The 17,607-nt window shown below is 43.5% G+C and overlaps 1 protein-coding gene across 1 annotated transcript in view; it reads right to left on the minus strand.

Annotated features, from left to right (window-relative positions):
- Nucleotides 1–8,763: 8,763 nt before the first annotated feature.
- Nucleotides 8,764–17,607, minus strand: part of LOC123754441 (Hig-anchoring scaffold protein) — a gene marked incomplete in the record, with an annotated part of 296,891 nt that continues 288,047 nt past the window's right edge. Inside the window, 2 exon segments of the mRNA XM_069326544.1 lie at nt 8,764–9,884; nt 13,341–13,511. Of these exon segments, the coding sequence (XP_069182645.1) occupies nt 9,691–9,884; nt 13,341–13,511 (365 nt within the window).

Genomic DNA, 17,607 nt, shown 5'->3' on the forward strand with positions numbered 1-17,607 from the left:
TGGTGTTCTGGTGGTGATGGTGTTGTGTTGATGATGGTGTTGTGTTGATGATGGTGTTGTGTTGGTGTTCTGAGAACCCATCTATGAGAACCCGTCTTTGTCAACCCGTCTATGAGAACCCGTCTATGAGAACCCGTCTTTGTCAACCCGTCTATGAGAACCCGTCTATGAGAACCCGTCTATGAGAACCCGTCTATGAGAACCCGTCTTTGTCAACCCGTCTATGAGAACCCGTCTATGAGAACCCGTCTTTGAGAACCCGTCTTTGAGAACCCGTCTATGAGAACCCGTCTTTGAGAACCCGTCTTTGAGAACCCGTCTATGAGAACCCGTCTTTGAGAACCCGTCTATGAGAACCCGTCTTTGAGAACCCGTCTATGAGAACCGGTTCTACAAAGTGCTACAAGGAAAATAAACAACAATAACCGAGCCAGAGCAGTTGTCCGGTCGACACAAGCATCTCCCAGCTTGATGCTAAGCTGCAAGACGGGATGCTGCAACCCGTGTCGATCAGTACCAAAAAAGGTCGTATCGACCTGACCCGTTATGTCTCAACTCAACACGTTATTTACTGGGGAAACTCAGCTTTAGGCGCGGCATTTCTTGTCTTTTTATTTATTTCGTCTCGAGTTTGTGTTTGTGTCTCGCTCGCTCTCTATATATAAACTTTTCCCTTTCTTTTTTCTTTCACTTTCTTTTGCCCAGCTTTTTGTGGGGGACGGAAGAGCTTTCAAGACCTGCAAGAGTTTCACTTCTTGCAGGTCGGCGTTCAATCCCTCCGACCGTCAAAGTGGTTGGGCACGATTCCTTTTTCTTCCCGTCCCTTGCTTTGCTTTGCTTTGCGCTTTCTCTTGATAGTTTCCTTTCCCTCTCTCTCTCTCTCTCTCTCTCTCTCTCTCTCTCTCTCTCTCTCTCTCTCTCTCTCTCTCTCTCTCTCTCTCTCTCTCTCTCTCTCTCACACATCAACAATATCATATTCAACATAACTTCATCAGTAATTATAATTATAATATTTTTAATAATTTTATTATTTTGTGTTATCAGTTCGTTATCTGAGTATAGGTTTGTGATTATCTTGTTATCTGTGATGATATTGGCCTTGGCCTCGCCTCTACACCGTTGTGTGTAATTGGGTGATAATAAATACCATTTATTGTGTTATATTCTATTCATTAATAAAAAAAATACTGGCCAGTACATTGTAGGTCTCGGTATTTGCAGGTCGGAGCTCAATCCACGATCTTCCAAGTGGTTGGACACCATTACGTACCTTGATCTTCTCCCAAATCCTTATCCTAATTCCTTTCAAGTGCTATATTGCCGTACTGGCTTAGGGCTCTCTCATGTAATAAAAATAATAATAATAATAATAATAATAATAATAATACTTTTATTTACAAGAAGGTACAATGGGTCTGTGAGATTAAATAAGATTTATCTTACATCTTACATGTAAAGATTATATATCTGTATATGTAAGATTATATAAGACGTATCATACATTCTTACGAAGCCACTAACACGCATAGCGTGTTAATACTTACCTAATACTTACTTCAGCGTATTAACAGTTTACACTTAAGAAGCATGTCATAGATCTTCTCTGTTCAGTTCTATGTAGCAATGAAGAGATTGTAAACAGTTCTTAAATACTATATCTTATATATTACACCACAGTGATATCATGACAAGTGTGACACAAGATTATCCGTTATCTTCTGAGGCTGAATTTGACATATACAGCTGTCAAATTCAACGTGCAAACAACGGGGAAAAAACAACATAAGGGGACAGGAAAAACAAACAGAACCCAATGAGTTTGGAAAGACAAATTAGACATTATGACTCTGGATAGACAATGTAAGAACACCAGAGTCTGGATATACCATATGAATACCAGAGGTCTGGAATAACAATGAAAACAAGGAAAGTCTTGGAAGACAATGAGAGCACCAAGGGTCTGTTAAGGCCAGAAAGATCAACTCAGATCAGAAAGGACAATGAAAACACCTTATACCTAGATGAACAATGAAACACTCTATGGTCTGGAGGAATAATAACACATCCTAGAGTTTAGAGGGTCAGTGAAACATTCTAGGACCTTGAATGTCACTGAAACTCTTCGTGGACTGAATGGACAATCAAGCAACCTAAGGTCAGAAAGGACAACGAAATACCCTAAGGTCAGGAAGGACAATGAAACACCCTAAGGTCTGGAAAGACAATGAAACACCCTAAGGATTGGAAGTACAATGAAACATCCTAAGGTCTGGAAGTACAATGAAACACCCTAAGGTCAGGAAGGACAATGAAACACCCTAAGGTCAGGAAGGACAACGAAATACCCTAAGGTCTGGAAGGACAATGAAACGCCCTAAGGTCAGGAAGGACAATGAAACACCCTAAGGTCTGGAAAGACAATGAAACACCCTAAGGATTGGAAGTACAATGAAACACCCTAAGGTCTGAAAGGACAATGAAACACCCTAAGGTCAGGAAGGACAATGAAACACACTAAGGTCAGGAAGGACAAAGAAACACTCTAAGGTCTGGAAGGACAATGAAACACTCTAAGGTCTGGAAGGACAATGAGTCACTCTAAGGTCTGGAAGGACAATGAAACACTCTAAGGTCTGGAAAGACAATGAAACACCCTAAGGATTGGAAGTACAATGAAACACCCTAAGGTCTGAAAGGACAATGAAACACCCTAAGGTCAGGAAGGACAATGAAACACCCTAAGGTCTGGAAGGACAATGAGTCACTCTAAGGTCTGGAAGGACAATGAAACACTCTAAGGTCTGGAAGGACAATGAGTCACTCTAAGGTCTAGAAGGACAATGAAACACTCTAAGGTCTGGAAGGACAATGAAACACCGTAAGATCTGGAGGAACAATGAAACACCCTAAGGTCAGGAAGGACAATGAAACACCCTAAGGTCAAGAAGGACAATGAAACACCCTAAGATCTGGAAGGACAATGAAACACATTGAGACATAAATGTGGGTTTATTGTGCAGGCGGCCGAGAGGCGCTCTGGGAGTTTCGACTATGTACAGAACAAATGGGAACCTGGTTAGCCACCTTTGGAAGACTTTACACCCGAGAGTCGCAGAGTGTCGCCTAAACTCTCCCATCACCAACACCCTCCCCCTCACCTGCTCCCCCTCCCCCCCCCCCACCTACACCCTCCCCTCACTTACACCTTAACCCTCTTTTCACCTGCACCCCAGTCTTGTCATCAGGCTTGTAGCTCCACTGCCCAACCACTTGGGCTGGACGGTAGAGCGACGGTCTCGCTTCATGCAGGTCGGCGTTCAAATCCCCCGACCGTCCAAGTGGTTGGGCACCATTCCTTTCCCCCCCCCGTCCCATCTTAAACCCTTATCCTGATCCCTGCTAAGTCGTAATGGCTTCGTGCTTTCTCCCTTCTCCTTATCTTCACTGGAACCAGACCCGTCACCTGGCTGGCACTCTGGACACCATTTACTGCTGTGTGAACAGGAGCGAGCACTGAAGGTGATAAGCGTAGGGGCGTTGCCTCCTATCCTATACTCAATCTACCCTTAACCTACCCTCGCTCGCTATTATTTTCACATTATCTCCCCCCTTACTCCCAATCTTCTGTAACTTGTGTCTGCCAACACCAGACTACTAATCTTTGTATATCTCTCAGATCCTCGCCCCTCTAATCCACCTACCAATCCCAGTCTCTCTTTTTCAATCACTTTTCCTAATCAAACCTCAGTTTTATGTTCCTCTCACCTTTCCTCACCCTTGGTAAGTTCTCTTGTACTCACACTCTCACCCTATTCCTGTTATGTCCCTATATCATCTATCCTCAATCTACTGCTTTCCGTTTTCACTCTTTTTCTTCAATTTTCTGTGTCCTATATGAATTAGATGAGGCATTGTCTCGACATGTTCCGTGATACAAGAATAGTTTAGAGAGTCTAAGGAAATACATTTGAAGCGTCTATCCTCCACCAGAACTGACTGTGGGTCTCCCAGGTGTTGTGGATAGATACAGAGGCTCGATTGTAATACTTTTTCTTCCCTTTGAATCCTTTGTGCCAGCCAGTAATTTGAATAAAAAATATCCTCTTGACCACCCCTCCTATCCCTTCTATATTACTATATAGCTTGGCTATGTCATTTAGTATGTGCGTCTGTTGTTAGGTCTATTGTTAGAGCAAATAGATATATGTGTATCGTTAGTTTAAGGGCCTATCCGCCAGCCGGACAGGAGGGCTGGGTGAGAGGGAGAGTGTGTATTTGGGAGTTGTGGCGACACCTGCTTGTTCGGTATTATACTCGTTCATTCTCGCGACACCTGTAACACTGCGTGCTGGTAGTGATGTAGACACCTGTAGCATTCGGTGGATGTTTTGCTGCAAACATCACTCGCCTGTAAGGCTAGGTGGTGGTGCAACACAACACAACACTAACACTGGGTGGTGATGGTGCATCAAAAACATGTAACACTAGGATGTAGTGCTGTTACAATCAACACCCACCTACAACACCAGTTGCCGAAAATCTCTAATGAAGGAATATATTGTTATAAATATGTATATACAAATTGGTTTATTCTCTAAACAGAGAGCTCATACTTCACGTCCTGAACATACTTGTAAAAAAAATGATTATTTGAAAGGATACTGAAGGAGGGAGAAAACTGTACCATAGATTAGCTCCACTGGAGGCCTGGTCGACGACCGGGCCGCGGGGACGCTAAGCCCCGGAAGCACCTCAAGGTAACCTCAAGGTAGATGGGTTCTAGTACAAGGTGGAACAAAGAAAGTTGGCTCATTATATTTGTCTCAGAGTATCCGGTCATTTTCCTAGTGCTCTATCTGTGTCTCAGTATTATTTGTCCTCGTCTCAGAGAGCTCTGTCTTGGTTTCATAGAGCGAATTGTTTACATTATATCATGTTATTGATGACTATATTATCACTAATATAATCCAACTCAAAATACAACCTAAGGCACGTCATTTATAATAAGGAGGTTGGAAATTTTCTCGCTAATGTCGCCTGGAGATGTTTCTTGGTTAAGTTGGACAGGTGATAAAACACAAACACACACTCACACACACACACACACACACACACACGCACACGCACACGCACACGCACACGCACACGCACACGCACACGCACACACACACGCATACACATTCTCCACGATTTTTCTTAGTCTTTGCCATCCAACATCACAATTTATATCCTAGACATAAGTTTTCCCCAAATGTCCTCACAGTCTTCATCCCAGACCTCACAGTTATCCCTCCTGAGATCACAATTCTCACCAAAGACCTCACACTCTTCATACCAGACTTTATTATTCTCAACGAAATCTCCACAACTTTCTCACCTCAAAGAATCCCCAAAGAAGTTATGGGTGGTCGCAGACTTGCTTGAAGGCAAGACATGCTCAACTAAGAGGAAATGAACACAGTCGCGATATTGACTGTGAGGAACATGAGCTGTTGACAAGGAACATGAACGGCGTAATACTGTTCAAATCAAGTAATATCTTGCAGTTTTTATTGTTAGCAATAACACGTCGCCAGCCGAGTTCCCATGTGAGTGGTTTTGCAAGCCTTATATCTAATGAAAACTTACTGATGGTTCCTATCCACAAGGCGAGATTTAGAAGCAACACGGAAAATCACGACACACACACACACACACACACACCGAAGCACAACATTGAAAATCCCAATTCCGGAAGCAAGAGAAGCCGTGACCATGTCCACGAGGAGTGTCAGAGTGCCAGTGCCTATAGAAGGCCAGGTGGGAAGGCCAGGTGAGAAGGCCATCTCTCACTCCACCTAGATGTTATCATTTTACACCAAATCAGACTCCAGAGTGGACCAGAAGCCACTCTCAAGAGGTGAGAATGACCGATAGCTACCCCTAGAAACACTGAAGGAAGTCAGCCACTTACATACTTCAATCAGTCACCTTTACGACTTTAGACCTCACTTAAATAAGCTTCATTATCTTACTTCTAGAGGAGACGAAGAAGAGAAAGGTCTACGGCCCCCGGATGAGAGCTGGCGAAGAGAAGTAGACTATACAAAAGTAGATTAGACGTTGAATCATCTACATACGGAGGGGGAAAGAGAGAAGAGAGGTTAGAGAAGGGCATTATGTTAGAGGTAGAAAAATGACAGATGAAGTGAGTAAAGGTTTTATAAAGCAGAGAAAACATTAAAGAGGCACTCATGCAGAAGACAACCAATGGAAATAGAGTAATTAACTTAAAATATATACATATACTGTGGTTTTAAATATATATATATATATATATATATATATATATATATATATATATATATATATATATATATATATATATATATATATATATATATATATATGTCGTACCTAATAGCCAGAACGCACTTCTCAGCCTACTATGCAAGGCCTGATTTGCCTAATAAGCCAAGTTTTCATGAATTAATGTTTTTTCGACTACCTAACCTACCTAACCTAACCTAACCTAACTTTTTCTGCTACCTAACCGAACCTAACCTATAAAGATAGGTTAGGTTAGGTTAGGTAGGGTTGGTTAGGTTTGGTCATATATCTACGTTAATTTTAACTAAAATAAAAAAAAATTGACCTCATACATAATGAAATGGGTAGCTTTATCATTTCATAAGAAAAAAATTAGAGAAAATATATTATTTCAAGAAAACTTGGCTTATTAGGCAAATCGGGCCTTGCATAGTAGGCTGAGAAGTGCGTTCTGGCTATTAGGTACGTCATATATATATATATATATATATATATATATATATATATATATATATATATATATATATATATATATATATATATATATATATATATATATATCTTTTATTGTCTTTACCTTTGTGCACAAACTTTCACAACAGCAACACCTGAGGAAAGGTATATTAATATGAGAGAGTGAGATAGCGGCGAGAGAGAGAAAGAAAGTCAGACACAGACAGACAGACAGACAGACAGACAGACATACAAACAGACAGACAGACAGACAGACAGACAGACAGACAGACAGACAGACAGACAAAACATCATTTTTAAGACTAGATACCCAAGAGTTCATGTCTCCTGATAAGGGTCAGTAAGTACTTCTGTTGAAACTCAAAATATGCCACAATGTTCTTCACTCGGTAAATCAAAGAAGATTACTCGAAGAGGCAAACTTAAAGTCTCTAGTATACGAGCTGAGAGACAGAAGATATAAATGCCAATTTGGTTTTGATCCCATATAAATTTTGGTTATATTCACGTCGTGTAATCCATCTATGTATATATCTAGGAGCTTTCTGTGCGGTTTGAGTCAAAGAATTCTGGTAAGGAACTCATTTTATAGTTTCGTCTGGAGAATAGTGACAGAAAACACTTCTGTGAAGTTCTGTAATGTGCGTGTGTGTGTGTGTGTGTGTGTGTGTGTGTGTGTGTGTGTGTGTGTGTGTGTGTGTGTGTGTGTGTGTGTGTGTGTGTGTTTGTGTGTGTGTGTGTGTGTGTGTGTGTGTGTGTGTGTGTGTGTGTGTGTGTGTGTGTGTGTGTGTGTGTGTGTGTGTGTGTGTGTGTGTGTGTGTATGTGTGTTTGCCGGAAGCCTCACCCAACAGGAACAGCAAGATGATCCAAGCCTAAGATCAGGGCACTCCTGGTCGCCGACGGCCTGTCATTTTATGGCTGGTCGAAGCTGACAGTCCACCCAAGTCATGGTCAGCATCGCAAGTATAAATGAATCCCCCTAAATCCTGCTTATGGAACAGCTTCGGTGCTTAAGAAGACCAGACACAGCCTTAAGAAAGAGTCTTGTTGTTCCACCAGACACCATGGTAAAGGCCACCTCGCACTTCTTGCATCAACGATCCTTAACCTCGTGGTTCCCTCGACCAGGAACCCTCGACCAGGAACCCTCGACCAGGCATCCTAGACCAGCAGTCCACTGCTGGAGGTCCGCGACCAGGGGACCCAAGACCAGATAAGCCTTCGATCATTTGTTAATGCCAAACCCAGAGAGGCACATCAACTCAAGATGGTTGACAAGGAATGTAATTGGTTGAGAATGAACGATTACAAAGAACAAGATTGATAACATAGAGAACAATTGTAGAATAACCCTTAATCTGCTAAATTCGATCTTGACCATGAACGTCTAAATTAAATGGGGAGGGTTTCACGTAAAGTGAACTTCTTGTAAGGTTATAATTGCTTCAGGAATATGTTCAAGTTGGCTTCAAGAATTCATAAGTAAAAGTCAAGTGTCACTCACTGTAATTTCTGCTGCCTTTTGTGACCATGGTCGGCAGTATACTTCTAAACTACCAATTAAGTGAGCCCCCCATTCGCAGCCCGAGTCTGGTGTGCGGTACTATTGTCAGATGAAACCAGAGTTAACTGATACTGGGTTTACTGGCGATCAAGTTGATAGCTTGAGAGATCAAACACGGCTGTCAACCATGCAGGACAGAGTGACTGAGTCTATGTAAGTCAAGTTGATAGCTTGAGAGATCAATCACGCCATTCAGGACTGAGTCTATGTCGGTCATGTTGATAGCATCAACACAGTTACCTACCATGCAAGACTAAGCTGTTAAGCTTTGTAAATATTCACTGAGTAATAGTTTACGAATATCATAAAATATATGTACATTAATACACCATATATATATATATATATATATATATATATATATATATATATATATATATATATATATATATATATATATATATATATATATATATATATATATATATATAATCAAACATATGTGAATGTTGCTCTGATATGCTGAAATGTGATATGTAATATACAAGTATGGGAAGGTTGTAGATATCATGAGATTAAAGACCACTAGTATTGCTTTCTTCCTACGGTAGAAACTTCGACAAAGATAGTCTGATTGTTACAGTTATCAGAAACACTAAGTTAATGCTGGGTTTCATCCTGAAATCTATCACGTGTCCTACAGTAGGATGTGTGATGCACTGAAGTTCCTAATGCACTTGTTACCTCGTGGGATTGTTCAAAACAGGCTATTTGCATCGTCTGTAGATATCCCGATTCGCCTTTATCGTCCATATTGCTACTTGTCGCCTCTGAGTGTCAGCTATTTTACACCAATCAGAAGGTGTAGTCAGTTAGCTGTGGCAGCCTTGACTATACTTTTGAACACAACGTGCATCCTTATAGCGCCATGGTCCATAGTCATCAGGGCCCCGGGGGGGGGGACCATCCTTATAGGGCCATGGTCCACAGTCATCAGGGCCCCGGGGGGGACCATTCTTATAGCGCCATGGTCCACAGTTATCTGGGCCCCGGGGGACCATCCTTATAGCGCCATGGTCCACAGTCATCAGGGCCCCGGGGGGGGGGACCATCCTTATAGCGCCATGGTCCACAGTCATCAGGGCCCCGGGGGGGGACCATCCTTATAGCGCCATGGTCCACAGTCATCAGGGCCCCGGGGGGGGGGGACCATCCTTATAGCGCCATGGTCCACAGTCATCAGGGCCCCAGGGAAGACCATCCTTATAGCGAAATGGTCAACAGTCATCAGGGCCCCGGGGGACCATCCTTATAGCGCCATGGTCCACAGTCCGTGGAAGGAGTTGAGTTATCGAATCAATCAACAAAGTCACCGGAGGGCTGTCAGTCACCGCTAGTAGGCTCACTGTCGTGGCAGACAGGTGGGCACGGGAGCCGACCACTTGCCTCCCTCACGACACACGATAGAGCGAGCGCCGTGCAGCACAAAACCAGAACTGCACGTGTAGGTAATGTTGTCGTTAATGGGGTAGTAGAACTTGATGGAACTCATGGTGCCGGAGATGATGGTGCCTGGGTAGGTGCAGGCCAGCAGACCTGCAGGGAGAAACACATGGGTGAGGTGAGTACATGGTGAGGCGGTGTAAGGAAAGATCAGGCAAATGGATACTTAATATGCATCTTAGCAACTCAATTCTACATTGAGTTTTATTGTTTTATTGTGCATTTTAGGTCAGGGGAGCGAAAGGCACAAACTATGACCCCCCAGATAACCATGCTAGCTATCCGGACAGTCATTATAACGGGGCCTGAAATTAGACATTAAGGGCACACAGCTTAAAATAAAGAACCGAGGTTTCGGTCTATTCTGGAAGGACCGAAACGTCGTCACTTCCGTTATTTTCCGGTGTGGTTGGGTGTCAAATGCCTGCTGTGCATTAACTCCAAATATCTTCTAGCAGATTTCAATTTGGTGAGCACCGACTCCATCAGTAAGTTTTTCACTCCCGAGGACTTCCTTAAAAAGATACACTTGAGAACCTCTCTAAAGAAGATACACTTGACACTCTTGAAGAGGTTATACTTGACAATATCACTTAGCAAGACACACACACACACGCCTGGGAGAATCACCAGGACTGTACCCATGCATGGGAGAATCACCAGGACTGTACCCATGCATGGGAGAATCACCAGGACTGTACCCATGCATGGGAGAATCACCAGGACTGTACCCATGCATGGGAGAATCCCCAGGACTGTACCCATGCATGGGAGAATCACCAGGACTGTACCCATACATAGGCCAATCACCAGGGGCCATACCCATGCATGGGAGACTCACCAGGACCGTACCCACGCCTGGGAGAATACGTCAGTGAGCCCCACTTGACGACAACCACAAACAAACTGCTCATGATTCTAGTAGCTTAGATTTAGAGTACAACGAACCAGTGGGTTTTTGTTTCGATTTCAACGGGTTTTGCTGACTTTAGTGTATAACCTTTCATCAACAGGTAACGAAAATAGGAATGTGCTAAGCCAGAATGACATATAACACTTGGAAGGGACGTTATGTCATAGATGAGAAATAAAGCAGCCACTTGGACCATTGGGAATTGAGTGGAAACCCCGTAAGAAGTGAGATCGTGGATCGGCTCAGTCCAAAAGTAAAGACATTCCGGCTAGATCTGAGACAACCCGAGACGGTCAAGTATCGTTGTGCTGACGATAGCTTACTATGTCAAGGGTCATATGCCTTGATCGTATCAATAGCTTGAGACATGCTTGATGGGGTTCTGGGAGTTCTTTTACTTCACAGAGCCAGGCCCGAGGCTAGGCTTGACTTGTGAGAGCTTGGTCCAACAGGCTGTTACTAGGAGCGGCTCGCAGGCCCACATATTCACTGCAGCCCGATTGGTCCTGCACTTCTTGAAGGAAACTATCTAGTTTTCTCTAGCATTTGCACTTATTTACATAGAGGGATTAAATCCTTATAAAAATGTGCAATTTAAGTCTCAGGCAGCACTCACAAGCGCCAAGGGACGACGACAATCTTTGCTTTCGAACCAAAGTTTGTCTTACCAGTGGAGAAATCCCCTTTTCTTGGAAGAACACTTTTCATTAGATCCTGAAGTTCAGATCGACATCAAAGGATAGTTTTCTCATGGGGAAAGTCGTTATAACGGAGTCAAAAATGGCGTGGACTACGTTTACTATTTACTTTTGGTACTTGAAGGGTTAATGTGGCATTGATAGTACGTGTTTAGTACCAGAATGTACTCCAGAATCATCCTTGGACAGTACATAACACTTTATCGAGGGGAAAGTTTGTTATAACGAGGCCGAAAGCATCAGTAGATGGGTGAGAGACCTTTACTTCTTACGAAGACCAAATCACTTGGGATGATTGGTACAGCGGTGGTTTAGCTTTTGGCAGGTCGCCGTTCGGTTCCTGAAAATCCAATGGGTTTGGTACCATTCCTTTCCTTTGTCCTATCCCATCTCCTTGTCCTCAAATCACTTCCAAGTGGAATATAGTCGTTTTGGCTAAGAGCTTTCTCCTCATAATAATCTTACTTCACTTTCTTAGAAAGACGAACACTTAGCGATTACATGATTGAAGTTGAAGTGGCTGAAGGAGTAAAAGAAATTGGATATAAAATTAAGATTTTAAATATATCACCGCGAAGGAGAGCTCTATACAATGAATATATATAACAGATGTTTAAATTTAGGAAAAACTTCGGTAAATACTGTTTGGAAACGGATGTAGATTTAGGGAACAAATCACCGGTAAAATTATAGAATTGGGATCGATGAATTGTTTCAACCGTAGGTTAGATATATATATGAATGAGTTTGGTTGGATATATATATATAGGAGCTGCTTCGTATGAACCATTAGGCATTTTGTGGTTTCCGTAATTAATATGGTATTATAAAAAATAATTCCCCTTTAGTCACATCTACAACACTATTAACTCAAGTATATTAGCAGCGGGTTTACATTTAGACTTGGCTCATTGTATATGACTGCATATTCCTTGTTGATTTTCTTGTTTCACCATCCCTCTGACTAGTACTTCTGCGTTTTTCCTTGGCTGGAAGAGGATTTCTCCAAAATCCTCTTTTGGAGGATTTGGAGGTAAAAATCCTCTTATGTAGGATTTCTCCAAATATTTGTTCAAGGTTGACTCAAAGAAAAAAAATACCGTATAATGTATAGTACATATTATCATTTTACAAAACTTTTCGAACCCACTCTTATAAGTGTACACTTAGGTGTACACTTATCACCTGACTAAGGCTCATTCTTCCTCTGTTCTTCCAATTTCGCCTTTTCTCCAAATTTTGTATGTACCTTACCTCTCAGTGTTATAAATCAGGTGTTCCCTCATGCCTTGTCATTCCTCACTTGAGAATGAACCATGTAGGTTCGAAACATTGTGTAGCATTATATTAAGTACTATACATTATACAGTAAATTTTTGTTCTTTGAGTCAATCTTGAACAAATATGATATTTGGGGAAATCCTCTTCCAGTTACAATAAAGATGCAGGAGTACTAGTCAGAGGGATAGAAGCACGAAATACGAAAGTAATCAACACGGAATATGCAGTAATATTCAATGAAACAATTATAATAATTATGGATCTAATGAAATTACCAAGCGTGTTCGGGCTTTGAAATAATCACCAAGACGGTACTCTCATTCGTGGAGGTACAACAAACTCTCTTAATCTGCTTACTTTCGTTTTCAATTCGGTTGTAGTGTCCCTCGTGACTCTTTCGAATTTAGTTTAGTTGGAGAGTATGAGGTTCATTTTTGCCAGTATATCCGTTTTTTTTTAAGAATAACGTATATTGGAGACTTGTCACCTCTCCTGACGACTATCTCCTTATTCTCACGAAGGTACTCACACTCGGAGAGGTACACCAAACCCGGTACTCACAATTAAAGAGGTACACCAAGCCCGGTACTCACACTCGGAGAGGTACACCAAACCCGGTACTCTCACTTGAAGAGATCCACCAAACCCGGTACTCACAATTCGGGATCTCATCGGACCATTGGCCATCTTCCTGGCAGACGATAAGAGGTTGTCCTTCCATCATGTAGTTAGGACTACACTTGACCTCGATGACGTCCCCGGCATGGAAGGGACCTTCTCCACTCACTATACCGTTGAGAGGCGGCGCCGGCGGAACACACTTGTCTTCTGTCGGAGGATGCAATACGATTAAGGATTCCTGCGTGACGGGACACGATAACACATTGAACGTGCAACGAGTAGAGGTTACTAAGAGGTTTGGGGGGGGAACTACAAGCCAACCTGTTGCAAGATATGCCGCTGAGATTGAATAGGTCTGGTGAGGATAAGACGTCATAGGTCTGTCAACATCGTCATTCACATTGTCAATTAAAATGATGCTGTCAAGGCCCTTGTAATCAGTGCCACTCTAGTCAAAGAGGAAAATTTTGAATTAGAGTGTTTTTGTTACTTTGAATTTTCCCTTTTTTGTATCACCTGTGTTGTATTGCTGAGGTGAGCGCTAAGTGACCGGCCGGAAGATTCAGAAAACTTACAAAGCACATAGAAATATGTCAACATATTGTTCACGTTATATATATGTTACTGATTTTTTTTTAATGCGGTGATGGTTCATTGAAGCTGTGACTTAATAATGAAGTATTTTAATGTCAATATATATACAACTGAATTTAGTGATGATGCTTGTTCTTTCTCACCAAATGCTTGTAGATAAACTAGAGGTCTTGGCTGATGTTAAACACACACAAACACACCATCTGTGGTCTTAGTCGGGTTGAATCGTGTGCAACAATTGTAACAGATGTTGATTTTGATTTTAACCTAATATTTATTATATATACAAAATTCTAAATTGATAAACTTTCTGGATTTTGACAACAAAATGTCAATCATCTGCAGTAGTCACTTATTAACCTTAAAATAAAAATAAAAATGAATAAACAAATAATTGAGACTTCAATAAGGTGAACAGTCAAATTCACTGATTTCTCACGTTAAATCCAAGCTAATTCCCCTACACATAAAATATTCAGAAATACACCTTGCACTTCCTAAAGCGTCTGCAGATTAGAATGTGCAATAAGACAAGCATCTAGTAAAGGCTCAAAGAACTCCTGGGAACGTCTTATAAAACTGCCACAAGGTTCCAAACACACTATTACCATTCAAATGCCTCGTTACCACGTTCAGGTCACCTCTCTACACCATCTCTTCAAACATCTTAATACTTGCATACAAACATGTATGCGCACACTCAAATGCGTGTGCACACATGTATGTTCTGGGGAAAAGGGGTGAGGGAGGGTTAGGGGGGGGGGTTCTGTACAGTTCATTGTTAGTCTCGTATTATTGATCTTAAGTGGGGACCAACAGGAAGTACAATCGGCTGCATTGTCCAACAGGGACCTGTAGTGAATGACTGGGTTCCTCTACCAATGGTCCGAGACGGGGAGTTACCCAGAGTGATATTGTTCAAGGAAGCTATGATGAATGTACGACTCATTCCCTCTCCCCCGTTTCCCTCCTACCCCTTAGCGGTCACAAGAGAATGTACGCGTGTCTGTAATTATTGTGATTTGTATGGGGCAGTTATGTACCACCAACATGGTTGGCGCCAAGGGAAAGGGGGCTCCTGTGGCAGGGTTTATGTTTTGAGTCGGAAACAATATGAAGCAACAACTTCTTGTGAGTTGCTGAGCTGCCGTAGGGTGAGGACGTGTCGTCTGACCGCTCTGGCAGGTTGAAGAGGTTGCCGTTTTCGCCGGCAGGGGGTGTGGGTGTCTCTACCCTCCCTGCTGTCCCTGACTGGTGTTGACGTGGTGCTATTGCGATGAGCGGCCATCTTCCTGCTGTCGAGAGAGTAAACTCCGTGGGGTTGGAGTTTACCTGCCGTGCAGGGTATCCTCTCGTTGAGCAGGTCATGTGTGACGTGCTACATGTCCCGGTCGTGGAGGTCTACGGGGTTGAGCTGGTGACTGCTCGTCGGGTGATTATCAAGTTTGTGGGTGAGGAGGCATACCGTGGATTTCTCCGGCGGTACGAGGGCCGTACCTTGAAGTTGTTGGATAGCACTGGTTCTGTGGTCATTTCTGATCGGAGTGGTGCCGTGACGTATGTGAACGTCCATGGGGCCCCCATGGAATTCCCTGAGTCCCTTCTCCGGCGTTTCTTCTAGAGATTTGGCTCCATCGTCAGTGTGAGGATGCACAAGCTATCTTCTGGAAAATATGCGGGAGTAAAGACGAATATTCGTACCCTCGGGATGCGCCTGAGGTCGGACATTACATCCTCTGTCCGACTTTTAGGGTACTACGTGCGGGTGTAATATGCCTGGCAACCCCGTACTTGTTTCCGGTGTGGCATATTGGGGCATCAGGCTGCCGGATGCACTGCGGATCCGGTTGCTCCGGTCAACTTGTTCCGGGAAGAGGATTTCCCGCCGCTCCTTCTGGAGGAGGTCTCCGGGGATGAGGAGGTGAGCGTTCAGTTAGCGGATGCGGCTCCCCATACTTCGCCGGACGTTCCTCCGGTTGTTGCAGACTCACCTGCTAAATTAAGCACCATAGAGCACATTCACAATATACAAGCTGAAAACAACATTGCACAGACCATATACACTGACGGATCACTCAATACAGCTACAGGGAGGGCAGGAAGTGCTGTTATTGCTCATCAGCCTGATGGCAGCACAATTCAAAGAAATATCCGAATTAGTAACTGGGCGTCCACAATGCAAGCCGAGTTGGTAGCGATACTGGTAGCACTCGAAATTATTGACAACACTGAAGTAGACAGCTTAATTATTTCTGACTCCCTATCCTCACTACGAGCAATAAACAGTTTGCAATCAAGTAATAACGTGCTTGTCTTGGAAGCTAGACGTAGATATGTAAGAATATTTAGCAAGAGGGTAAATATAAAAATGTTGTGGATTCCTTCTCACATTGGCCTGCAGGAACATGACAAAGTTGACGCCCTCGCTAAGGCTGCAGTAAATAAAGACAGTATTGAATAGAATCTTGAGTTATCAAATAGTGGGACCCGTGTTTCTGGGTCCGCTTCAGGCTCTGACAATCTCCGGCCAGAGCCCAAACGTTCCAGGTGCTCGTCGTCTGCCTGGGCCGATGTTGGGGAATTCGGTGACTGTGGGTCCTTGGGAGTTGACGGTGTGGAACCGGGTGTGTCGCTGTCTCCACGGTTGGTGGTGGCAGAGGTTCATGTGCCTGCTGATGCTGGTGCCCGGGTCTCGGGGGTGCCTTCCGTTCCTTCTCCGCCTGGGGACTCTCCGCAGTGGGAGGTGGTGGCTCCCGCTGCCAGGGATGGTGTGGTTGCTGGTGCTGGGCGTGGCCTGGTGGTGACATTACGGAAGGATGCGCGTCGCCCTGGTTCCCTGCAGTCGTCTGGTGGTGTGCCCGTGGCCGCTGGTGCCCCGGTGGTGGTGTCCTATGTCCAGCCCCCTCCTGTGAGGGTACGTGTTGGGGACCTGGGGGACGTGTTGCCGGCGTCGGTAATGCCGCCGGGTCACTGGTCGGCGATTGCTGAGTTACTGCTGAATGACGAGCTGGGGGAATTTCATGGTGGGGGTGTTCCCATGATGTGGGGGATTGTGGCAGTTACTTGCGTCAGAAGTGATACCATTTGGGTCCCCTGCTTGGTGGTGTTTGTTGCTAGGGTTCCGGGTGACATGGCGTCCCCGGTGGGTGAACGAGACCCTTGGGGGTGGTTACGTTGGGAGGCGTTCAATGTGCGATTCCCACGGGTCTTGTTCCCGGGCAAGTATGTCCGCTGATTCCCTGTTTTTTTTTTTTTTTTTTTTTTTTTTTTTTTTTGCTATTTGTAGTGCTGTGTGCCCCTCTGGCGTTTTGTTTGCCCCTCCTGTCTTCTGTGCCCGCGCCTCTCCCTTTGTTTGTGGAGGGGCCGGTGTTTTGCAGTGTGTATTCTCTTCATGTATTACCATGTTGTATTGTGTTTTCTTATTATTTTTCCTTTTGTATATATTTATGATTTGTTTGTGTGTGCATTGTCTTGTGTTATGTTTCATTTTATACATTATGATGTGTTTTGTTGTCGGTCCTTCCGGCCGGTGCTTGTTTGTTTTGTTTATTTTCTTACGTTATTTACTTGTTTGTTATTGTTATTGTTTAATAACTTGTCTTGATGTATGCTGTGTTTCTCACGTGTTCCTCCATTTTTGCTAATTATTGTCCTGTGCTGTCGGTCCTTCTGGCCGGTGGCTTCTATATTTGTTATTGTTTTCTGTGAT

The sequence above is a fragment of the Procambarus clarkii genome, chromosome 18 (assembly GCF_040958095.1).
Source record: "Procambarus clarkii isolate CNS0578487 chromosome 18, FALCON_Pclarkii_2.0, whole genome shotgun sequence".
Classification (NCBI taxonomy): domain Eukaryota; kingdom Metazoa; phylum Arthropoda; class Malacostraca; order Decapoda; family Cambaridae; genus Procambarus; species Procambarus clarkii.